Below are 27,105 nucleotides of genomic sequence, written 5' to 3'. Positions count from 1 at the left end.
TCAGAGGATGGGCAACATCAGTGCAGATCTGATACATTGATACAAAAGCATTTTATTCCAGTTTATAATAAAGTCTCTCTCTCTCTCACACACACACACACTTTGTAGAGAGTATATGTCCACACTGGCAGAGGGTTTATTTCTTCCTCTATTCCAGCATATATTTGTTTCTCTATTTCCTAATCCACAGCTCATATTTTTTAGGATATTCAGATATAAGATGCCAGCTTTTCGGTGTTGGAAAGGTAGTGCTGCTGCATAGCAAATGGCTAAGACAGATAGACCAATTATTTAAAGTGAGATACCCAAGCCCCTGATGTAAAATGATCAAGCAGTGATCTTCTGATTTTAGGAGTCATCTGTATGAAGAGAGAGTTTTACTTGTGATAAATTACCAAAAGTCATAAATGTCTCTACAATATAAGAATAAGAATAAAACAAAGCAAACCACCAATATTTTTCCTTGATTTTTTAAAAAATTTATACAGATTACCCTCACTGTGAGATTAGAGTTTGTTCATTCTAAATGATCAAGTAAACTCTGTAATATCTGTGGCTAACCCAAGTACCCACTAATACAGGCACCAACACACAATTCACTTGTAGTTTGAAGGTTAAACTGGACTAATTTGGAAAATCTGAAAATTGATACGCTATAATTTAACACGCGCTCAACATGTGTGCTCAGCAGCAACTGAAATGAAATATCTCAAATATTATCAAATGTTACATCATTAAATATAAATTAGACGGAAACAGTGGAAAGCTAAAAATTGACTAGGAGTTCAGATACTCTAAATGGCTAATATGTCCATTTTTCACCTGAAGCCCTCTCCAATGCAGTTTTGCTATTAAGCAAAACCCAAAGAAAGGTAATCAATTCCAACTAAAAAGCACTTATCCTGGAATGACTGTGCGTAAGGCACTTCAAACCCCTGGCTGGCTGCCAAAACCCAGACAACAGCTATCAATGTTTCTGACTATCACAGGAGCACAAGGGGCCATGCATAATTGACTAGAAGATGGGCTAAAACTGTGCCCAATCAGTGTGTGATCAAAAACGCGTGGAATATTCAGCACCACTTGATTACATGGAGGCACGTCCTTTCACTCTCCTCATGAAATCTCTTCAAGGTCCAGAGTACTGTAATAAGATCATTACTGTCAAGCGGTACGAATCGCAGGCAATGAGTCTTGGGATAGGAAGTCATACTTCACAAGCTCCTCTGGTCTTTTTTTTTTTTTTTTTTTTTTTTGTATTTTACTGTGTGTTGAGGCAGCAAGGCGACGAGGTGACAGATAATGATCACATCACTGTGTGGCAACTAGAAAGGCACTTTTAAGAAAAAGCAGAGAGAAATCAGCTTAAGAGAAACTCAAACAATTTTTCTTTGCTTTTTTTTCCTTAAAAATTAAATAGAATTAAACTGTGTGCTGTATTCTCTTTTCATGAACTCTGATATAATGTCACTGAATTTAATCATTTGATGGATTTTCATATTACAGCAAAGCCTATTACCTCACACACAAATGGCCAATGTTCTTTATTTCTCACTTACAAAAGAAGCCTTTATTAATTTTTGGGGGGTAAATGGCACGACCTGTTGAAGTTTTCTTTTTACCTATTTTTATGGAGATACACAGTGCATTTAATGCCTGGTGTCTATTATAAGCAATCCAGATCTATGAGAGAACATAGGGTGCAGAGGTGGAAAAGGAAGACAAGTAGATTAATGAACAGATTACTAAACAAACATGCAGCAGGGCAACCAAAACTACACACAGCTATGGGATGAAAGGTAGACTGCAAATACATAGATACAGAGTACTGCTGATTGAACTTGACAGCCAATTTAAGGGAAGTGGTTGATTAAAACTTAGAACAACAATGTCGTTTTGAAATGACTGAATGATCAGGAGTTTGAAATAAACAACAGTGATGCGGATTTTTTTTAAAGGTTGTCTTACAAATGGCTCCCTGTAATGACAACATCAATACCATGAGAGCTTCAAAAATGGAATTGCTCTTGTGCTGCATTTCTCAAATGGGGAGGCTGGTTTGTCTGAAGAAGCACCTACTGCTTCCCGGGGAGGCATAAGTCAGAACTGGGAGCATTTAAAAACACCACCACATTGTTTTTTCTGTTTGTTTTTCCTTCAGGCAGAGACAACACAGAACTGTCTCTTGAACAGTGAATGTGTCAAAATCCACCATTTTCCTACCTCCTGGGCCCACTTTTTTAAAACACAATTCTTTAAACCAAAGGGCCATCTCTCTCTCTCTGTATATCTATATCTTAGATAGAAAGTATCAGGGTAAAATTTGGGATAATAAATTCCACACATCACTCTGGACATTGGGTGTCTCCCTATCACAAAGCTTATTTATTAACGTGGCACATAATTACACAAATTAGTAGTACTCAGGCTCTCCTCTTCTTAGGGCAGGAGGAGGAGCTTAGCATCTCCCACATTTTAGAATGTGCCAAATCCCACCAAAATAACAGTGTTAGTTCTAGGCACTATTACCATGTTTGAACCACACAGTAATACATGCAGAGGTGTACAATGTATAGTCCTCAAGCTACGTGCACCATGTTTGTGCCCAAAGTGACCCTTATGGCCCATAAAAAACTGATGCATCAGCCCCAGTACACCCAAATTTACCCCTTCCCAGATTCTCCACAAACTGATTCACACAACCAGATGGGAGAGGGGAACAGTGAATGGATGCAGAAAAATTAAGTTATCAATAAGTAATCATCAGTGTAGATGCATCAGAACTACAAAGATGTGGGAAATTAAAAAAAGGGACAAAAGGGATGGGGGAAGAAACTCTAGTTGTCTGACCAAGGGAAAGAAAGAACTTCATTTTGAAGCCCCAATAAATCTGAGTAAATTGCCTACACCCCAGTCTTAAATTGATACTAATGGAATCACAAGAAGGAACATATGTGGGCAAAGAAAATGCAAGTCAGAAGTTTTTTTTACGTACTGGCAGCTGTGGTAACTGGTATCTCCAGAATGCCTCTTCTACAAATCAGCAAAACGAGCTCCACATGAACCCAAGAGGTGGCAAGAGACTGGTTTGCCTTGATATTCATTTTTATTTAATGCACTTATATGGATACAGACTCATTTTACTCAATTTAGTATTTGATCTGCCTTCAAAAAGAAATCACAAACACTTTGACAAACTGAATGGGAAGAAGAATGGAAAAGGACAGTAGACTCATTGGATTCTGAAGCCTAGGAGAGAGAGAGGCTCAAAGCAACCCCATTCAGAAACACCCTACTGGAAGGAAACCTGGCTGGAACTGCTGAAACCTAGAGTGGGCATCAATCTGCAGTGCAACTCAACTCATGCTCCAAAGGCTATAAATGCCTATGGAATGGTACTAAACAAGATGTCAGATCTGAGGAGCCTGTCAATACTGAGAAAATATCTTCTACATAGACTTTTGAATCTGAACTCTTTGAAGACATCTTCACTGTCACTCCCCTAGAATCTAGGTGGCACCAGAGTACGCCTGGATCTGGAGTGCCTCCTCTGTAAAAGAGAGACTTGCTCACAAGACATGCTTGGAATGATTTAGTTTAAAGTCAGAAGAAAGAACTACTGAAGTGTTCTGGTATACAGAAAAGACATATCCAATTATTGTCTCAGTTGGATCTATAGACTTTTGACCAGACATTGTTTTGGTACCTACTGAGGAACTGAGCACACAAGTCTTCTTCAGTAGGATCACCTTCAGGTGATGCTCTTACTAGCTCTTAGCCCAAGAGCAAGCTGAAGAATGCTGCTCACTAAGGCACCAAATATACATTAACTTTATAGCAGAGATATACTTATTTATTAAGTTCTATATGATTATTTAAAAAAAATCATAGAGAAGGTCATCACTATAATAATTATAAGTGTAATTTTTGTAGGATCAAAATAGAACCTTGTTCGTTTAATTATTTTACATTCAACAGGACTTCTCCATAGCCTATTAGGAAGGGAATTACCTTCTCCTGAATGGTTCACAGCAGACAAAACAGTAAACAGGAATAGAATTTTCAGGTATTTTTTTTGCCTAACAAGGAGACTTACTTATTCATACGCTGGTAACTTCTCTTCCATATTTCAGTTCACATTCTGTTGTATTGTGTTCATCCTATTTAAGGAATCTTTTGAACACACTGTCAAATATGTGCTTTATAAATCCAGTGTATAATTAGAAAGGTCCAGATATTTCCCACTGAATTCTATAGGACTTTTCAATAAGGGTATCAAACTGGTCTCCGGTGTCCAGAAGGACAAAACAGGACACATTAGCAACGTACTGTATATCTCCCCGCAAAAAGGCAGGAAACCAAATACAAAGATGTCAAGTACTCTGCCATGGACTTTGAACAAATACATCATATTAGGTAAGCAACTATCTAAGGGCTGGTCTACACTGGGGGGGGATCGATCTAAGATACGCAACTTCAGCTACAAGAATAGCGTAGCTAAAGTCGACGTATCTTAGATCGATTTACCTCGGGTCCTCACGGCGCGGGATCAACGGCTGCAGCTTCCCCGTTGACTCCGCTTCCGCCTCTCACTCTGGTGGAGTTCCAGAGTCGACAGGGAGCACGTTCGGGGATCGATTTATCGCGTCTAGACGAGACACGATAAATCGATCCCCGATAGATCGATTACTGTAGTGAAAACATACCCTAGGAGAATATAAAGGTAATGACTCCCTATATAGCAGTCATCCCTGGAGAACAAAAAAAGATTTCCAGGGTCATAGTATTGCAGGTCTGGAAGGGACCCCAAGAAATCATCAAGACCAGATACCCCTGTACTGAGGCAGGACCACATAAACTTAGATGATTCCTGACAGGTGTCTGTCCAACTTGTTCTTAAAAACCTCCACTGATGGGTATTCCACAACCTCCCTTGGAAACCTAGCCCAGAATTTAAGTACCCTTATAGTTAGAAAGTTTTTCTTAATTTCTAACCTAAATTAAGCTCATATTTGAAGATTCTTATCAGGTCTCCACTCAGTCTTCTTTGCTCAAGACTAAATATACCCAGCTTTTTTTTTTTTTTTTAAACCTTTCCTCATAGGTAGGGCTACGATTTTGTCAAGGAGGTCATGGAACCCGTGACTTCCAGAGAGCTCCGTGACTTGAGCCCACCCCGGGGCCTGGGAGCTGTCGGGTTCCCCCACCACCCCCGGCGGCTGGGAAATGTGGGAGCCTGAGCTCCCAGCCGCAGAGGGCAGCAGGGGTGCCTGGAGCTCCCAGGCGGCGGGGAGACTCAGAAGTGTGGGCAGCGGGGCTCCCAAGAACTCCCAGCTGCTTGTGGCAGCGGGGGTGCCCCACAGCTCCAGGCCACCGGGCAGTTGGGGCTCCAGGAGCTCCCGGCCGCCACAGGCTCACACGTGCTCCGCAGTTCCCAGCCATTGCAGGCAGCACGGCCCCTGGGAGCTCCCAGCCGCTGCAGGCACGCGGGTGCTCCACAGCTCCCAACCATCGTGGGCAGCAGGGACTCCGGGAGCTCCCATCCGCCTCCAGGAAGGCCCGGAGCCGTCATGGTAAGCCGGGGTGCCCCGGAGCACGGAGCCTCTGGAGGCGGAGAGGGAACCCCCTCCGCGCCACCGCAGGAGGTGGGGGTGCGCTGGAACTCGGAGACACCGCAGGTGGCAGTGTCCCAAGCCTGGAGACATCTGCGGTGGGGGGACCCTGCAGCTCCTAGCTAGGCCTCCCTGGGTAGTGTGGGGGAGCCTGCAGCTCCCCATTTTGTCATGCATATTTTTAGTAAAAGTCAGGGATAGGTCACGGGCTTCCATGAATTTTTCTTTATTGACCGTGACTTTTACTAAAAATATGCATGAGAAAAATTTAGCCTTACTCGTAGGTCAGGATTTCTAAACCTTTTATAATTTTTGTTGCTCTCCTCTGAGCTCTCTCCAATTTGTCCACATCCTTCCTAAATGTAGTGCCTGAATTGGACACAATACTCCAGCTGAGGCCTCACCATTGCCAAGTAGAGTGGGATAATTACCTCCCGTGTCTTACATATGAGACTCCTGTTAATACATCCTAGAATGATATTAGCCTTTTTCAGAAATGCATCACATTAGTGACTCATTTAATTTGTGATCCATTATAACCCCCAGATCCTTTTCAGCCATACCACTACCTAGCCAGTTAATTCCCCATTTTGAAGTTGTGCATTTCATTTTTTCCTTCCAAAGTGTAGTACTTTGCACTTGTCTTTACGGAATTTCATCTTGTTGATTTCAAATCAGTTCTCCAATTTGTCAAAATCCTTTTGAATTCTAATCCTGTCCTCCAAAGTGCTTGCAAGCCCTTCCCCAGCTTGGTGTCATCCACAAATTTTATAAGCATCTATCATCCAAGTCATTAGTGAAAATATTGACTAGCACTGGACCCAGGACAGAACCCTGTGGGACCACACCCAGTTTGACAGCAAGCCATTTTAATTACTTTGAGTACACTTCCTATCAGTTCTGCACTTACCTTATAGTAACTTCATTTAGACCACCTTGCCTGTCATTCCTAAGCCTTTTACACGCAAGGACTCCTTTGGATCCATGTCGTCGTTCTTATGTTATGTTCATAGCAGCCACCAGGGGAGACTGAGATGTTTCCACACTGCAATGTCACCAGTTAGCTAATGATACTCATCTCCTCTTCATCAAATCCAAATTCTATATCATTACTCTCCCGGTTTCTAACAGGGATGAAGATGTGGTTGAAAATTAACTAGCTGTGACCCAATCTGCAAGGTGAAAATTGTGTGTAGGCAGGGGATAATTTTCAGAAGTAAAAGAGGTGCCTGCACCATCGGTTGAAGATTTATACCAAACTTCCACCAGAAGTGGTTTGTGGCCTTAATTGTGGACTGTAATGAACACACAACAGCTGTGTGAAGTCAACAATGACTCCCTCTTCACTTCCATGTGTAAGTTAAGATGGAGCTGGTAACCTTTAAAGTCCTAAATGGTCTGGGAGCTGGTGTGACGTTATCTAATTAAAATATGACCATGCAAATCATTGTTGCTACCACTGTTATATATTTGAAACAAATCATATACAAATGTGTGACGTATGGCCAGAAAGAGTTAAGCACCCTGCAGGATAAATGACCCAGATTCAGCTTTTAGAGACAGGTTAGAAAAGTATGTGAATGGTAATTAAGGCCATTCCATGTTAGATAGGCTAGAACTTTGAAGTGCAAAGCTGTATTGTTAAAGAATTAAGGTGATACTAATTGTACGTTTACACTTATATCTCGTTAAATGTTAGTCATGTAAACAGACAATTCCTGTCTGTCACTATAGCTATTGATTCAGAAATCAAAAGGAAATATTAACATTTAGATGAATCTTGGGTGCAATAAAGTCATTGTCTATATGTCTCTTTAAAGTTTGTGGTAAACTGCCTAAAGGATAAATTGCCTTATGTTAATTTGTGTAGCTAATTACCAGCAAGGTTTGGGAAACAGTAGATTACATCAAAAGCCTATTGTTCACCCAGGACTGTATGGTCAAGTGGTTGCTAGAAATCTGTATAAAAGACCCTTAGGTCCTGATCCTGTCATCTTAGATCTGCTTGAAGTACCCTCCAGCATATCTACCTCTCCCCCCAGCTTAGTGTCATCTGCGAACTTGCTGAGGGTGCAATTAATCCCATCATCCAGATCATTAATGAAGATGTTGAACAAAACCGGCCCCAGGACCGATCCCTGGGGCACTCCGCTTGATACTGGCTGCTAACTAGACATCGAGCCGTTGAGCCCGACAATCTAGCCAGCCTTCTATCCACCTCATAGTTCATTCATCCAATCCATACTTCTTTAACTTGCTGGCAAGAATACTGCGGGAGACCATATCAAAACCTTTGCTGAAGTCAAGATATATCACATCCACCACTTTCCCCATATCCACAGAGCCAGTTATCTCATCATAGAAGGCAATCAGAAGTAACAGTGGCAATACCATACCATGCCATCCTTACTTCTGCGCTGCTGCTGGCGGCAGCTCTGCCTTCAGAGCTGGGCTCCCAGCCAGCAGCTGCTGCTCTCCAGCTGCCCCGCTCTGAAGGCAGCACCACCACCAGCAGCAGCAGCACAGAAGTAACCCTCCCCCACAATAACCTGTGACCACCTCACAACTCCTTTTTGGGTCAGGCCCCCTACAATTACAACACCGTGAAATTTCAGATTTAAATAGCTAAAATCATGAAATTTACGATTTCTAACATCCTATGACCGTGAAATTGACCAAAATGGACTGTGAATTTGGTAGGGCCCTAATTATACAGCATGAAACAAAGAACAAGGTTCTAGTCAGCTGACATCTTCTGCCCACAGAAGAGGCCACTGCGTGCCTTCAGGGGCAAGTCTGTATTACATAGATTGCAGTACATGATCAGTTCCCAGCAATGTTAGCAGCTTGCAATCCGCACTGACTATCTGTGTGGTTCTGTGTGTAATTGAAGGCATTTGGTTTTGACCTAAAAAACCCTAAATAGCCTGAGAACTGCATACTTGAAAGACTGCCTCTTTCCCATGCCACACTGAGACAGCTATGATTAGCGGAGGCACTCCCGCTGGTTTGCGCAAGGCTAAAACAGAGGGAGTTGCTGGTAGGACACCGTCTACAAGGGGCCCTCAACTTCGGAACTAGTTCCCCTGCTTAGTCCAACATCCTGTTCATTTGCAGGTCATACTGGAAAATCCATCTTTTTGGGGGATGGGTACTGCAGGTCTTGTTGGTACCAGGAAATGCTCTATATCTTGAAGATGTAATATCCCCCTTCAGGCTGAACAAAACAAATGATGTAAAACACATTTATACAAATAATTGATATATTGTAAAGTTCTAGTTTTACCCAGATTATAAAAGTAGAACCATGTTCTAAGTTCCATGTTATACAATGTGTAACTTTTAAGTTACTGTAAGTTTCTGTGAACGCAAAAGATAAAATGCAAAACCAATATGCAATGAACCCTTCCTTTCTGTAGATACCAAAATTTATGTAATTACAAGAGTCCAGTCATATGTAATCTTATTCTCCTCAAAGGAAGCTGATTTTATTTATTAGCATCTTTAGTATTATCTTTAATTGCACTATTGTAGTTTTAGATAGCCACTGCTGCACACTGAAACTTTGCATCAGGGTTCATAGAATATCCGGGATGGAAGGGACCTCAGGAGGTCATCTAGTCCAACCCCCTGCTCAAAGCAGGACCAATCCCCAGACAGATTTTTACCCCAGTTCCCTAAATGGCACCCTCGAGGATTGAACTTACAACCCTGGGTTTAGCAGGCCAATGCTCAAACCACTGAGCTATCCCTACCCCAAAAATTTAAAATATTATTGCCAAATTATTCTATTACTAGTCCTTGATGACTTCGATGCTTTTTTGTATATATACATGGATGGAGATATACCTATCTCATAGAGCTGGAAAGGACCTTGAGTCCAGTCCAGTCTCCTGCCTTCACAGCAGGACCAAGTACTGTCCCTGACAGATTTTTGCTCCAGATCCCTAAATGGTCCCCTCAAGGATTGAACTCACAATCCTGGGTTTAAAAGGCCAATGCTCAAACCACTGAGCTATCCCTTCCTGCCCCCTCATGTCTGTTGGAAGTTCACTGTACAAATAGACATTTACTTGGGACAAGATGCATAATTGTCTTTAATATACACAACGTGTTCTTTTCCTACCTGAGGAACTGGCAAGGAATATTATAATTTCCAAGACAGGGCAGAACAAGAGGCACTATGGGAAATACTCTGATCCCTCTCCAACAGTAAACTTAAAATTGGGAATTTTCAATTCCCATTTAAAATGCTTCCCCTTATATTCCCAGTCACGCACCTTGTGGGCAAAGAGCCGCAAATCATTTCCTGATCAGGGCTGCTGCCTTTGACTGACAGAATAGTTTTAAGTATACTGTAGTACCTGAAGTTAGTAGGACTCCCAAGTTGTCAGTTATCTACAGAGAGTACTTTTATTTTAACCTTTACTCACCAAGAAAAAGATTGGTCAAAACATAACATCACAGCAGCAGTCAGTGCCCTACCCCATTCAGAATACATCAGGTGCTGGTGCTGGACGCCAAATTGTTGCATAGTTCCTAAAATGCCACAGGGATACTGGGATCACTTCTCTGAGACAGACAAGTGATTTTTTTATTCTATATCTTTTTGGAGATATCCAGGTATGCAAGTACTTGCAATAATCACCAATTCATCCTGGGACTCACCCTTCCCAGAATCCCCTTTTCTGCTGACCACCACTGTGACACTTTTCCCTCCAACCAGGGAGGCGGAACGTGCAGGCCCTTCTGACCCTGAAGTTAACAGGACTTTTAAAGACAAGAAGGAACCTTTCAACTTGTTTGGTCCGCAATGAAGTAGGTTAAAACAATAGATGAGCTTCACCTCCCTTATCTTCCGCTCCTCAGCATCAACATAAAGGCCTTTCAGTAGCAAACCTTTCATGTCAGATAGGCTGTGACAACTAAGGCTGAAGGTTTCCCAACTTGTGACCTTTGTCCCATGGTTAAAAGTGAATCTCTGTAGATTTGGTCTAGATTTTATTAATTTCTGCCCTCCTGTTTCTCAGGTGTGCAGTGATAGTCCACTCTTATATCTCCTACAAGGCAGTGAATGAAGTCATTATGATCAGTTGAATTATAGCTAACACTGAACACTGAATAGGTGGAAACCTTTGGAGACAGTTGCAGTACCCTTAAAGATACATGTACATTCAATATCACAGATTGCAATATAGTCAAATGCAGTTTATATTGCCTAAATGTCTATATAGGCATGGAAGGAAAATGTCGTTAAACCCTTTGCTACTTCCAATTTTTTTCAAATGCAGAATCAGAGCCCCATTTTTATCTCTTACGACATCAAAGTTTCTGCACAATTGCAGAGAAAAACCTCTGGCTCAGAAAAGAACTATAAATGTTCTTAGACAATCTGTTTGCCAATGAAACAAATCTACTCCAAATCAGTTTCATTCTTTCATATAATTTACAAGATGCCATAATTACAAAACACTGTTAGCAATGTATCGGTGTAACAATTACCTTTGTAACTGGAATAAGTAAAGGGCTTGAGCTAAATCATACAGGCACAATGGCAGCCCTGGATAAATAATAAAAATACAAACTTACCTTTGGTAAAAGTTTTGGTGGATGGAGAATCTGATTTCTCTGCTACATGGTTTTCAGACACTGCTCAGTACCTGCCTTTGGAAAATCAGGCACGCTTTGAAGTGTCCAATTAGGCACTCGAAAACTTAGAAACAAGTGAAGGTTTTAGCAAGGAACAGTCCAAAGCTAGATGTGTATTAATACAGACCACGAGGGCTGAAAAAGGAGAGGTTACTCACTTTGTGCAGTAACTGGAGTTCTTCAAGATGCGTGTCCACTTCAGGTGCCCATGTGCCTTTCATTCGAGATTTCTGGTAGCAGTGCCTGTTTGGCCCACTTATCTGCCCTACACCTCACCTTCTTATGCCCCACAATGAGGATATACAGGGCTGTGTGTATGAACCTCCCTGAGTTCCTTTACCACCACAAAGTCCCTTAGAGGAAACTCTGAAGCAGAGGGGAAGGCGATCCGGTAGTGAAACACCCATGGGAACACACATCTTGAAGATCTCCAATTACAGCACTAGGTGAGTAACCTCTCTTTCTTCATCAAGTAGTGTCACTATGGGTGCTCCAGTTCATGTGACTTCCAAGCAGTATTCTCAACAGGAGGAGCAATCTTCAGAGGACAGTCCAAGACAAGACTGCCTTCCCAAGGGCAGCATCTGATCTACAAGAATGAACCAATGCATAATCCTTGAGAAAGGTATCAATCGAAGACCAAGTTGCAGGCTTTGGATCTTTCAGCAATGCAGATGAACATTCTGGGATGCTTTCTCAATAACCTTGTTCTGTCCAAATAGAAGGCTAATGCCCTCTTAACATTCAGTGTTTGGAAAGCCACAGCCGCCTTGTTCTGATGTACCTTCGGGGGGAAAAAACCCAGGGAGATGAATAACTGGGTTGATATTAAATTAAGACGATACCTTAGGCAAGAATTTAGGATGCGGTCATAATGAAACTTTGTCTTTGAAAAACACTGTAAAGGGAGGGTCTGGCGGCATATTCCCTGATTCTTTGGGCTGAAATGATAGCCACCAAGGCCATTTTCACTGATAGGCGAAGAAGCGAACAGCTGGCCATCGGTTTGAAAGGGGGGTTCATAAGGCCCTTACCTACCAAGTTCATATCCCAGATATAGGTGGATTCCCTAACCTGCGGAAAAAGGTTCTTAAATCCTTAAATAAATCTGACTATTGTGAGATAAGCAAACACTCACAACCCCTCAGTCAAAGAATGGAAGGCTTGTTAAAGTTGCCAAGTGTACCCTGATAGAACACAGACAACCCTGATCTTTTTAATTCCAACAGATAGTCAAGAATAGCTGAGAAGGGACAGTAGACAGAAGAAATATGCTGCTGGACATACCAGTGGTGAAATCTCTTCCGTTTATAAACTTAAGTAGATTGCATAGATCTTTTCCTGCTGTTTAACAACGTGCCATGAGATGAACAATTCCCAATGCGGATGAAGAGAGCAAGTGGCACCTTGAGAGAAAGAAAGTACGTAATGGATGGAAAACTGATTGCTGGGCAAACCGCAAGGCTCAGGTAAGGGTGCCAGCCTGTCTGGGTCATATTGGAGCTATTAGTGTAACCTTAGCTTTGTCTTGTCTGAGCTTATCACTTTCGACATCTGATGTATTGGGGGGAAAGCATGAAGAAGGCCTCTTGTCCACGGAATGAGGAAATCATTCCCCAGAGAGGGAGGAACTGTTCCCATCTTGAACAGAATTGTTTGCACTTCCTGTTGGTGATGGTGGCAAAAAGGGCTATCACGGGGACTCCCCATGTCAGGAAAATGCATTTAAGAATGTGAGAGTCCAACTTCCATGTGTTATCTTGGGAGAAGTAGCTGCTGAGGTTGTTGACCATGGTGTTCAACATGCCCGGAATGTGGCTGCTGAAATTAGAATGTGATTTGTTATGTACCATTTCCATAACTTTTGGCACAAATTGAAGGGGATCCTACCCTTCCCTGCCCGTTGATATAAAATATGCAGGCTACTCCATTCATCATAATCTCCAAGTGTCTGTCCTTTATTAATGGAAGAAAGTATATACAGGAATTTCTGACTGTCCTCAGCTCTAAGAGTTTGTTGTGTAGATGAGCCTCCATTTGTCCTGTGTGGCGTATAGTCCAAATGTGCTTCCCTGCCAACAACAGATGAATCCATCATTATGGTGACAGTACAAGCATGCTGAATGAATGGTACACCTGCAGAGACACTGTGAAGGTCCTTCCACCAGTTGAGGGAGTTCCATACTTGATGATGGACCAATACTAGCTTGTCTAGATGGGGTTTGCTTGGGCTATAAATCATCCTGAGACACTCCTGGAAACACCAAAGGGATAACCTGGCATGCTGTGTCACAAAGGTACAAGCAGCTGTGTGTCCCAGTAGCTAAAGGAAGCTTCTTGTTGATGTCTGTGGGCTTATTTGAATTCTTGCAATCAAATTTACTAGAGTGCTGAATCTGTCCATGGGGAAGCAGGCTTTGGCTGTCACTGTGTCCAAGGAGGCTCCTATGAACTCTATCCTTTGTACTGAAGTCAATATGAACTGTTCAACATTGAGCTGGAGACCTAACTGGAGAAACAGAGACAACATCATCTTTGTGGCTGTGTAAGTAGGGTCTGAATGAGTTCTCCCTTGACATCTAGTGATGAGCTGGGGGAAGACACTCCAGGAACCGATCTTGTTTGCATAGACCTACTATGTCTACATGCTCAGCATGATTGAGCTGCTTTGCCCAAATGATCACTGTTGGCTGGTGCTGGATTGCAAATCACTTTGGTATTGGGTGCAGGGGTAATAAAGTGTTGTTACCCTGGTTGTGCGAGTAAAGGGCCACAGAACAGGACTTGGTATGCCGTGATTGAGGGTGGGTCACACTCAACTGAACTGCACTTGCTAAGCATGGGGTAGGGGTGCCAAAGACCAGTGGAGAGGAGAATGGGTGGGGACAGATATGTGCCTGGTGGTGTGTTCTCTGCCCAAAGAGTCCTAGACACCATTTGACCCTTCCCCCTCCTCTGTTAATGACAGAGCTGATTAGATTCAATTGGGAGTCTCTTGTTTTGTTACGGATCACTAGAACTGAAATCACTGATAACCAGGTCTAAGTGCTAAGTCTTAGACCTGCTGTGGGGCAGTGGTCTCCAGGGAAAGAGACTGACCAGCCTGCCCTCACAGTAAGGCTCCCCCACTAATTGCTGAAATCACGGAGAGCTGTGTTAAGTGGTGGGATCTCAAGACGCTGCAACAGAGCGACGCAGCAGCAGAGTGAATGAAGATGCAGCAGCTAACAGTGCAGCGGTGGAGTGAACAACGATGCAGGCAATGTCCAGAGGCGCAGTGGCGGAGTGCACGGCGATGCAGGCAGCAGCTAACGGTGCAGCAGCAGAGTGATCAACGGTGCAGTTGACAGTGGCAGAGTAAACAATGTAGCGGTGGTGGCAGCAGGCAGCAATGCAAAGCGAACAGCCTCCCCCCACCCCACCCCACTGGAATGGGAGGCAAACTCATGCAAACGCATCTCTGAACTCCGGACAACAAACGCTGACCAAGGACAACAATTGTGAGTGGGGTGCGGTGGAGGGAGAGGGGAGTGGCATGTTAAAGGAACATTTGTTTGTCAGACTTTCACACCACAAGGTGAGAATCTGAGGCAAAGGACAGTGCCCAATATACTCTGGGGTAGGTGTTTTGCTCATGGTCACATATCTGCGAATCACACTTGTGGCATTTCCCCAAATAAATGCTGAGTTCTTTCCCCCTGTTTATTAAAAGTTTTCTTACCTATACTCCGACTCACTGCTTGCGAGAATGGAAGTATTGCCTCTTAGAGGTGCCCAGATGTGGTGTGTAATTTTCCCAGATTACTGGGTGGGGGATCGAGTTGGTTCTGTGTTGTATTGTTAAAAAGAACCCCTATATATTGAACCTGGCCCTTGTCGCTGCCGACTCCACCTGGTGGAAGGGTTACAGCAGAAAGAACTTCATTATAATACCGGCCTTTGATCAGCCACTCTGAGTTATGGGAAGACTATTATCCCCAGGTGACGCAGATAGGCAGCAATCACTACTAACACCGTGGGGAAAACTCTTGGGGCAGAAGAAAAGCTGAAAAGAAGAACTCGGTACTGAAAATGGTCTTGACCAATCATAAATGGAAGAAATCTCTTGTGGGAAGGGTGAATCGTGATATGAAATTACACATCTTGAAGGCCAAGGGCCAAAAATAAAACTGACAGATCCAATGATGGAATTATAGCTACCAGAGTCACCATTCTGAACTTTTGTGTTTTCACAGAGTGTTTTAGGAGCCTTAGATCTAGAACTGGTCTCCATCCTCCATTTTTTTTAGGAACAAGAAAATACTTGGAGTAAAAACCCTTCTCCCTGTGCAGAGACAGAACTGGTTCTCTCTCTCCCAAGTACGAACAGCTGATTTCCTGTCGCAGCAAGCAATTATGACAGGGGACCAGAGGAGGGATGGGGAAGGGGAGGTGAGGTGGGTGGAGAGCTGTAAAATGGATGGAGTAACCTGATTTTATAACCTCCAACCTGAAGTAATCTACTCCCATGCCAGCTGGAAACAGGAGAGGTTGCTCCCAGTGGGTGAACTGGTGCAGCTGAAAAATTGCAAAGCGGGGTTGATCCAGACCCTTGATCAGACCACCCAAATTGATGCTTTGATGATGAGCATGGTTGTTGACGAAGGAGATGTAGTGGATGGTCTTTTTCTTTGAAACATAGGTCTCTTCCTAGGTGGCTTAGTGGGTCTCTGGAAACCCAAGAATTGTGAGGAGTGAGAGCTCTGCGCCAATTGAAAGTTACTAAATTTTCATTTGCTTGCAGGTGTGTAGATCCCTATAGTCCTTCAAGGTGTGTAATGACTTGCCAAATGGGTGGTCTTTAACAGTATTTTGGACCTCCCTCGGGAATCCTGTTAGCTGTAGCCAAAATACCTGTCACATAACATCCATGGAGATGGAACAAACTACCATATTATCTGCATCCAAGGAGGCACATAGTGATGACCTTTGGCTATGGTGTCCTGAAACTGCTCCCAATATTCTGCTGGAAAGTGTTCAATAAAAAGTGAATTTTGAGTAATTGGTGTGACTTTACTTTGCCATAAGTGCCTTAATTCACATTGCTAAATTGTAGGTTATAAGTTTTATGGCCAAAAATGTCAAGGAGCTTTTGGTGCTGTCTGCCACATTCATTTACAGCTTCAACCACCAAGGAGTTTGGTGCAGGGTGTGAAAATCAAAATTTGGAATCTTTGTCTGCTACTTTTTCTCAGCTTTTTTACACAAGGATTGTACCATTGCTGGGGTTTGCCATTGTTTTGGCAGGATTTAGAAGGGGTTCATTTATGGGCAGAGCCACTCTTGCAGAAGGTGACATTTGCAGAATGTCCAAGAGTTTTTGTTGAGATTCTCGGAGTTCTTTTAGTGGATCTGCAATGAGTCCTCAATCCATTTCAATAGATCCTGGAACTGCCTGAAATCATTAGCCAAGGAAGGTAAAGAGGGCATCACAGCCTCACTTGGGGAAGATGAGGAGATGTTGGTTATTGGAGTAGTCTCGTTATCTAGTCTGGCTTCTTGCTCCTCAGAGGTTTCCTCTTGAAAAAAGGAGGCTGAGGAGGAACAAATGGAGCAGATGACTGCCTGTTCCGACTGTCCTGATCAGAGAGGCTGGGGGCTTGCGAAAACTGTTGACAGTAGGCAACCCAAGGGTCTCAATATGGCCACTGGGGGGGAACATAAGGCATTGGAGTTGGCACCCACCGATGCTTATACCATGGAGGAGGAGCACATCTCTCACGTGAATAGTCCTTCCCCCTGTAAGTCTCAGGGAGGAAGCCCCTCTGATGGTAGGTAGGGGAATTTTGGATCGAGACATGTGAAACAGATTATCCTCCTCAATGTCCAGAAGGGGAGACCTCTCTAGCTCTGAAATTGGTAAAGAATCTGGCGGTACTGGAGAGACATGCAACTGTGGTGACCATGATAATCTCAGTATCAATATGTGCTCAGTACCCATTAAGAAGGAAAACTCTGGCTCATTGGAAACATGCAGAGTCTTGGAGTAGCTAAACTCCAGTGGTACCGGGTAAGATATTGGAGATGGGAGAGAGATCTGCTTGATGAGTCCCTTATAGATGATGTCCATGCCGATGATACTAATGGCCTCAGAGCGTGTAGCACGAGGCAGCTTAGACCTCTGAGGTGGTCATCCAATCCCTGAAGGAGACTACGGGCCCTATTAGAAATTGGTCAATACAGGGAACCACACCAGAGAAGAACCCCATTACATTTCTGCTACTATGCATTTTACTAAATTGTGTATCTCTAATTTAAAATGGCACTATATAAATTTGCCCTTTGGTATTAACATCCCCATCACATAGACCCTGTTCCCAGATTGCAAAATGCAATATTGCCTAAGGTCACATATTTTATATTATATATATTTCATCGGCTTTCTTCTACTTTGGAAACCAAGATACTTCTTTACATTTAGATACAGCAGGTCAATGTGTTAGGTACTTACCTCAAATTACACTGCTTGTCTTGATAAGATGTCAATTACTACACATCCTATAACTTGTAATCAGTTGAGACAAATAACTTTGACCCTCTCTGTATGAAGTTGAATGAGCTATTATTTGGCACTTCCCACTTACTTATCCCCAACCTTAACTCTGGTATTATATGGATTTTCAGCAAACTGATCAGAACATCTCACAAACTCACTAGGAATCATGGCCTTCCCTGAATTTTAACCGATTTACCTAATTCACTGCGGCTGTAAAACTATGAAACAAGACTCCACTTACTAAAATAAGAGAAGTTCTTCAGTAATGCCTCCACATCTGCTCCTCCTATCCAGTGAACTTACCGTCTATCACAATTGGTATGAAAGGACTACCAGAAATAACTTTTTACTGTACAGAAAATGATTATTTACTTATACAAATCACAGTAATATTCCTCATTTGGATGTGGTTAATCTGGAAGACCTTTAAATTTTAAACATTAATAATGTTACTCAATTTTAGGTATTATTTTCAGCAACATAATCCAGACATGACCTTGACATCTAACAGATTTGAGCTCAAAGGTTATAAATTCTTTATTAAATGAGCAGTTTCCCCTTGTATAGCAACAGGTCAAGACATATTTCACATCTTCTTTCTTGTGAAAAGGGAGTGATAACGCAGTGAATTTTTTGTGCTGAAGAGATTTCTGATCAGGACATCACGCTGTCCTCTGACAATGTTACAGACGACATTCTGCCAGGGCGTGGAGGGGACTCCTCCACACTTTGAAGGAATCTGAAGACTGCCCTTTCCTCTCCAATGTTAACCAAAGATCTTTAGACTCTGCATTCTGCATTTTAACCCTTTGGTGTCAGAAACTGAGGCTAACTGCTAGTGCAGTAGAAGAAGATTTAGTGGTCAAACATTAAGTACCATTGCATCTACTACAAGGATGCTGAATTGTGAAGAGACAAGGTGGGTGAGTAAATATCTTTTACTGGACCAATTTCTGTTGGGCCAACAAAAGATATTACTTCACCCACTTTGTCTCTCTCATACCCTAGGACCAACACAGCTGTAACAACTCTGCAAATATACATGATATAGGAAGGTATAAGTACTTTTAGATATATAATTTTCCCCTCTTTCAATAGAAAAATTCATTCCCCTCCAATCACGCACATCTATTATTGCTCCTGTTAGAAAACTGTGTAATGGAAGAGGTCTCAGTGGCATTTGCGTTGACCTCATTCATATAGAATTTCCTTGTATGCCTCATCATAGGGGTTGGTTTGTTTCTTTTAAAGCTATTCTAACTATAATGGTACTAACTATTATTAGTACTGTGTATCACCTGGTAAATGTGCTAACTTTATATTTATTGTATAACTTACTGTAACAGGGAATGTCTGCATTTTGCATCTTGTAGAGAGCTAAGCACTCTTAGCATTTAAATAAATAGTAGCACTTATGAATGAATATGGTATGGGAAATGCCTGGGGTCATGCGGAGCATGGAAAGGAAAGTTTAGGATAAGAAATATTACATGTAACATTTGTATTTGTTTTCTAGACCACTTCTTTTCATGTATCATGGAGGAGGGAGGGATAGCTCAGTGGTTTGAGCACTGGCCTGCTAAACCCAGGGTTGTGAGTTCAATCCTTGAGGGGGCCATTTAGGGATCTGGGGCAAAAATCTGTTTGGGGATTGGTCCTGCTTTGAGCAGGGGGTTGGGACTAGATGACCTCCTGAGGTCCCTTCCAACCCTGATATTCTACAATATATGTGAATAAATGCAGTATTTTTAGTTTTTCATATCATGACTGTACTGTACAGTATTCGATATCCCATGAATTCTGGATACTGAGTTTGAGGAGGGCATTTCCCTACTCCCCCTTTCTCTGTGAACCATTTTGGTTTGAGTGTGGGGACAAGGGGGACATAAATGTTGAAATGTATGGGTTAATACATTCTGATAAGACAAAATCTATGTTCTTACCAGTAACTGGGGTTCTCTAAATATATTGCCTCGCACAGCCATGCATCTGGAGCCCATGAGCTGGGCTGCACAGACATTAGGACCATTGAAATTAGTTAGCTCTTGGAGGGGGATTCATGTCACAGTGCATCTGTGTGTCAAAATAAAGACTCTGAAGGGAAGCATATAAAGGTCCTCCCTCTCTGCATAGGAAACCGAAGTTCTGAAGAAGTGGGGAAGAAAGAACGGTAAGGGTGAATTTGTGGAGGAAATATACTGAAATTGAAGTACTAACCACCAATCCCCCCACCCCAATACAGTAACTCCTCGCTTAATGTTGTAGTTATGTTCCTGAAAAATGCGACTTTAAGCGAAACAATGTTAGGCGAATCCAATTTCTCCATAAGAATTAATGTAAACGGGGGGGGGGGGGGGGGGCATTAGGTTCCAGGGAAATGTTTTTCACCAGACAAAAGACACACACACACACACACACACACACACACACACACACAGAGTATAAGTTTTAAACAAACAATTTAATACTGGTACACAGCGATGATGATTGTGAAGCTTGGTTGAGGTGGTGAAGTCAGAGGGAGGGATATTTCCCAGGGAATGCCTTACTGCTAAATGATGAACTAGCAATTGGCTGTGCCCTCAAGAGTTAACTCATTGTTGTTAATGTCTACAAGGCAGCACGAATGGAGGGAGGGGAGACGGCATGGCAGACAGAGACACACACCGTGTGTATGAGAGAGAGATGCGCATTGCACCTTTAAGTACACTGACCCCACTCTAAGTACATTGCCTTTTTAAGTAGATCAGCAAGTTGAGACAGCAGCTGCTGCTAGCAAGCTCCCTCTGTCCTGAGCCCTGTCGTGTCCCCGCCCTGCTCTATGGAGATGGGGTAAGTGGGGGACAGGAGCAGGGGGGAGGGGGACACCTTGACATTAGCACCCCTCTTCCCCACCCCCGCAGAGCAAGCAGGAGGCTCCAGGGAGCAGCTCCGAGGCAGAGGGCAGGAGCAACACATGGTAGTGGGGGGAGGGACAGCTGAACTGCCAGCAATTGATAGTCTGCTGGGCGGCTGCCGCACAGGGAACTTAGGGGAGTGGGGAGCTGATAGGAGGGCTGCCAATCCACCCTGGTTCCAAGCCCCCACCAGCTAGCTGCAACAGGCTGCTCTTTCGGCAAGCGGTGGACAAAGCAAGCGGCTGCCAAACAACATTATAAGGAAGCATTGCGCAATTTAAACGAGCATGTTCTCTAATTGATCAGCAACGTAATAATAAAACAATGTTAACTGGGACAACTTTAAGTGAGGAGTTACTGTATTTGCTTTCATATATCCCCACTGTTGAGGATATTAAACAAGCAGCAATTTCATCCCAGGAGTAGGCAATTTCTAACACCTTCTTGTATAACTTGGACTTCATTAGCGACAAAGAGTCCTGTGGCACCTTATAGACCAACAGACGTTTTGGAGCATAAGCTTTCGTGGGTGAATACTCACTTCATCAGATGCATGTTGGACTTCATTGAATTTTACAGGCAACAAGTCCAAGTATCCTGGGTGAGTTCTCCTATCGGGGGTTTTAAATCCATCCCTATTATGAAGGTGGGAGAAGGCTAAGCAAAAGGAGACCCCCCCCTCCCCTCCTTTAGGGCATTGGATAGGAGAAATTTCTAGACAAATACTGGGAAAATCAGACCTTTGTTGAGGCTATTGAATCTGGGAAGATATTGAGTAGTAAGTCAGGCCTGAAGAGGGCACATCCGGAATCTAGCAGAAATGTGCATGATGCACCTGCTGACCCTGAGGCACAATCAAATTCTGACCACTATTGGTGACTGAGTAATTAAATAGGTTGTTCCAAATCTACAAAGTTGTCCCACAAGACACTTCTACAAAGATAAGCAAAATGAAGAATCAGCTTCATCCTGGTGAACTGAAGCCTCAGGGAGGAAGACAGAAAACAAGTCTGGTCAACCACGAATGATATCAAGCCATGAACCCGGGCTCAGATCAACTCATAATCTGGATATCTGACAATAAAGATAATCTGCCACTATGAATGAGTACAAATAGGTAGACATCCCAGATGCTGCAGCACAATCTAAACACCCTTTACAAGTAAATAGTTCAAGTGGACTACACCTCCTCCCTTTTCATCTACTTCTGACTTTGGCGTAGAGGCTGAGCAAAAAAATACCACAGATTATCTTAATTTTAGATGTAGACTGGTTTGCCCTGCAACATGCTAAAGGCCCAGAGTGTGCCACGAGGGTAGGTGTTTGGAAGAAGGGTACTGAGGGTTACTTTCTGACTCATGAGGAGGATTCTACAGGGAGCTGACCCACTTTCTAGTTGATGTTGAGGGACAAGTTTATGCTTTTGTTCTTAAAATGGCTAGATGGTGTCACATCCTAGATAGCTGAAAGTGCCAAAAGCATAAGAGAATGCCCACTTGGAAGCTAGACCAGAGACCTTACGCAGAAGTGGCAGGAACAGACAAAATGCATTGATACTTCAGAGGAGAGGGATGTAAAAGTGGCTGTCTGTGCTGGGTGCTACTTTTATGGGCAGCTGTCAAAGATACTGTAGCATCTTCTAATGCTTGACAATCACTTCTTGTCCTTTCAAATGTGCTTTAAGGCCTTCGGACAGGAGGAGGCAAGACTTGTAACTGCCCTCAAAAAGGTTGCAGGCTAGGAAGTTAAGGTCTCTTCCATGGGAAATTTGGAGGTACTTCTCTTGAACCCCGTAAGCCTGAGAGTTAATCAAACACTCCTTTTGTGTATGAGTGAAACATGTTCCCAGGCCAGACTTACCTTCAGCCATAATGAGCCAACAACAACAAACCGAGCTAAACCCAAGCTCCACAGTCTCCTAAGAAAACAATTATGACTAAGATTTGAAAAACAAGAACAGAAAAGAAAAAAAATACTCAAATTTTGGAACTGATGTGAAAAAAAACAACCACGTTTGTTGAGAGACCAGAAGTCCTGAGCTGTGCGGATATGAAGAGGACAGGGAATGAGGATGAAGGAGTCATTTACTCCTTAACAAACACTGATCTTCTCACCAACACATATGGCTCAAGTGGTTCTCGGAACTCCGGGGAATCTGTGGAGATAATATTTAACCTTTTGTCCTTCCCTTGAGAAATTAAGAGTGAGATTTTCAAATGCCTTTGGTGCTGGCTAATCTCAATTCCCATTGAAGGCAATGGTAAAACCCCTATTAACCTCAATGGGAGCTGACTTTGAGCCCTTTTGAAAAATTCCATTCCTGGTGTGCAAATAAATGCAAATGTGTAAAGTGGAGTAGAAAAAGAACTCAAATAAAAAATGAAAGTCTAAAATAAAATTTGGCTTTCCATGGTCAAACTAGGGGGAGTCCAATGGTAAAGATGACATATAACATGGAGAGAAAGCAGCAGGAGCTATTATGGACAAAGCCAAGGTTTTCAACAAAGAATTCACACATGCAGCTATGGAAATAAAACATAATCCAGAGGTGATAGCACCACAACTGAGAAACTAAAGTAAATGAAAAATAAGGATGACTAAGGGCACGTCTTCATTACCCGCCGGATCGGCGGGTAGCAATCGATCTATTGGGGATCGACTTATCGCATCTAGTGAAGACGCGATAAAATCGATCCCCGATGGCTCTGCCGTCGACTCCGGAAATCCACCGCGGCAAGAGGCGGAAGAGGAGTCGACGGTGGCGTGGCAGCGGTCGACTCGCCACCGTCCTCACAGCCAGGTAAGTCGACCTAAAATACGCAACTTCAGCTACGCTATTCACGTAGCTGAAGTTGCGTATCTTAGGTCGACCCCCCCCCTCCAGGTAGTGTAGACCTAGCCTAAGTAGTATTTATTATGTCCCTTCACAGTTGTATACTATTATCCCATCTCTATTTTAATGTCTCCTCAGATGCCTGCAATTGTCATTCCATTTCCAGGACTTGCCCCTTTGTTCTTCAATATTGAATTAGCTAGTTTTACCCTCCAATGCTTTTCTTAACACTCCTCTTCTTCCACATTGTTATTCCACTCTCTCTCTTTTGACTCTCCCGTTTCTATGCTTCCCACTACCCTTGTTCATTTTTTTTTTCTGGAGCTCATTCAGTTGAATTGTAGCATGTTTCTATTCTTCTTTTCTACAGATATAAGTAAGTTTTTATATCATATCTAGCTACTGTGTATATGTCGCTATCTCTTCAGCAGGATATTGAACTACTAGCACTGATAGCATTGAAAATATTAAGATAAAGTAAGGGAATAAAAAAGCTCTTTTGGCTTTTGCTGTCTAGTTCTTAAAAATGAACCCAAACATTTAACTCTCCCCTTTCCTTTATTGCTCTTAATAATGCAATCTTTCCACGAGCAGCTGAATAGTCAAACAAACAACAGCAGGCATCAAAAGCATTGACGACTGGCTCTGGAACACGGAGTGTGCTTAATGAACAAAGATAATATAGGATTTAAGCTGTGCTTATTGGAGATGTATACATTTTAATATGATGCACTTGCTACTGAATATATGTTAACTTACTTTTGTCTTATAAAAAGGCCCAAATCTCATCTGTGCTTCCCATGATGACAGACACACATGCACATGACTAAGGAACAGGTTGGGTACATTTCTAAAAGCAAACACCATTTGATGAAACAAGATTTTAAGATCACAGAAATTTGTCTATTATGATGTCTCTTTTACCATACAGCTTTTCATGAAAAGGTTGGATTGCTGGATTTCTCTTTACATGTGTTTCTGTTCACCTTTAAAGATACAAATCTAGCAATCAAGTTAAAATAGTATCCAACAACAGAGATCCAAGACAACACTTGGAGGCTTTCAGGACAATGAAAGAACACTGGGAATCTGGACCTCCCGAGAGCATAGAAAGCTTACCTTCAGCAGTGCCTGAGATACCGTCAGCTTTAAAATTGCTAGTGCTTTTCTTCCTACGATGTTTCTTTCTGTTGGCATGAGGGGAGGGAGGAGGATCCAGTTTGGGACTTGTGGTACTGGATATACTTGGACTTGAACACACAGAATCTCCCAAACCAGTATCTGCAATTTGACACAAAGCAGACAAAAAGTGAAAAACTCTATGAATAATGCATAATTTTAAATAAATGCCTGAAAGATCCTGCCAAAATAAGAATGTTGTGAGAGATTACAGTTCTGTACTGCCTAGTACTTATTTATATTAGGACATATTCAGATTCGTTTTAACTTACCATCCAAAGATTACAGGAAAATCCACTACTTTTTGCAAAAAATATTCACTAGCAAATTGGTTAAGGACTGATCCAACTCCCACTAAATCAATGGGAGTCTTTCCACTGACTTTAATGGGAATTCAAATGGGACATAAAGCTGGGAGATTAGTTTAATAGTTCCAGGTGTTCTCCTCACCACAGAGAGCTTACTGCTACCCAAAACACTCAGTTCATACTAGGAAATCGGAAAATATATGGGAAAAAGTGTGACTGCATGCTTCCATTGAGTATTGTTCATTTGTCTTCAACAATGCTAATCAATCAGAAGAAAGATAAAAATGGTGGGGTTGGCCAAAAATAGAACAACCATTTTTCTTTTTAATGTGAATAATTATTAAAAAAAATCGAAATGTGATTTTATTAAAATATCATTTCTCCCACATAACGACGATGGGGTATCTGATTTGTGTATACTTACAGATAGCCAATACATTACAAAAAATAACATTTTCTCACTACTTTCCCACTACTGTAGTATTCTAGGATAATATACAAAGTTTTCTGAGCAATAATGATGGCAAGTAGTTTTTCCCTCCATAATTAAATAAATCATGAGGCACAAGGTGGGTGAGGTAATATCTTTTATTGGACCAAGCTTTGTTAAAACAGAAATTGATCCAATAAAATGTATTACCTCACCTACCTTGCCTTTCCTGTCCCGGAACAACACAGCGACAACACTACAAACATAAATCAAGTCATCCCTTTTGTATTAAGCCAATCAAAGGTAAGATTACTTAAACATAGCAGCTATGCCATCTCTCATACTTTCATAAATACATTCCTATTCCTGCATGTCTATTCTATACCCCATGTTTAGGTACTGAGGGATAATGATGTGAAACAGAATGACTCATCTAAAAATCTCTATCATTCTTAAAGCACATGTGCTGTTGGTGGGTTATTTTATAGTATACACGCTCTTAAGGGCCAATTTCTCTGATAGGAGTTGGCAAATACAGAAAAAGGGGAAAGTCCCTCTGATCTGCTGGTTTGGCAACTCAGTACATATATGGCAGCAATACAGTATAAAAATTACATCATCACGACCATGTATTTCATATATTTTTAAAAAACCATTACCACCACCACACTGATTCAAGCCAAAAAGTGCAAGGAACCCACTAGTCACAAGTGGTAGGAATTAGTAATACCACCTAGACTTGCCATACTGTCGAAGCCATGCCATTTTGGATTTTTAACTGACACTAGATTTTCATAGGTAACCTTAATTTTGGTATTTCTTAACTATTGAGTGCTTGCTTTGTAACTTTAATCTTCTCTTAACATATTTTTTGTAATGGAATATATAAATATGTCAGCAGAAAAAATAATGTAATAATCCTTTACAGTAAATATACTATCAATTGAAATAGATTTTAAAATTCCTCTCTCTTGAATAGAGAAAAATAATATAATCTGTGATTCATTATCACTGGGCCATAGTCTCATGTGAAAACCTTGCAACTGGATCTATTAATGAGGACTTCTCAATTATGTGCAGTCCCACTGAAGTCCAAATTAATCCCCTTAATAAAGTCATGGGACACAGCACAGGCATGGGGCGCTACACGAGAAGACCCCATTAAAGGATTGGGGCCCTCTGATTGAATGGATCAACACAATCAACAACCAATTGACATGAGATATATAATGCACAAAAAAGGCAAACTATATATTTGTTATACCTAATATTCTATTATTTTGTTAGTTTGTTGACATAATACAAAAAGAAAAATGAAAAAAGCATATTGGAAATTAGCCAATAAGCACTAAAATACTAATTCAGAGTACATCTTTTTTCCCCTTGTAAACTTGATAAAGTATCTATAAATAAGCAAAGCCAAATATGAACCTCAAAGGAAAAAGTTCAAATTAAAGTATTTGCTAGCTTCCCCACCCCCGCCCTTTTCAGCACATCAGTCTTAAAAAAATAAAACAGGAATATCATTTAACCAGTTTTAATTATATGATGGGATACTGTGTTGAAAGAAATACTTCTACTGTACTTTTCCTCTGAATCTGTAGGTGGTTTTTTACTGAGGATATACTTCTTAAGAGTCCTTCATTCAGTCTCTGATCAAGG

The 27,105-nt window shown here is 42.0% G+C and overlaps 1 protein-coding gene across 2 annotated transcripts in view; it reads right to left on the bottom strand.

The window, feature by feature from the left end:
- LOC113406986 (arf-GAP with GTPase, ANK repeat and PH domain-containing protein 1) overlaps positions 1 to 27,105 on the bottom strand; it is a 636,559-nt gene that overhangs the window by 116,026 nt on the left and 493,428 nt on the right. For both annotated transcript variants that reach the window (XM_026653995.2, XM_026653996.2), the window contains one exon: positions 24,646 to 24,807. In XM_026653995.2, the coding sequence (XP_026509780.1) occupies positions 24,646 to 24,807 (162 nt within the window). The remainder of the gene's footprint in view (positions 1 to 24,645; positions 24,808 to 27,105) is intronic.

Source organism: Terrapene carolina, unplaced genomic scaffold, assembly GCF_002925995.2.
Source record: "Terrapene carolina triunguis isolate 2854851 unplaced genomic scaffold, T_m_triunguis-2.0 Scaffold175, whole genome shotgun sequence".
NCBI lineage: Eukaryota > Metazoa > Chordata > Testudines > Emydidae > Terrapene > Terrapene triunguis.
This window is presented reverse-complemented; position numbering and strand designations above follow the sequence as displayed.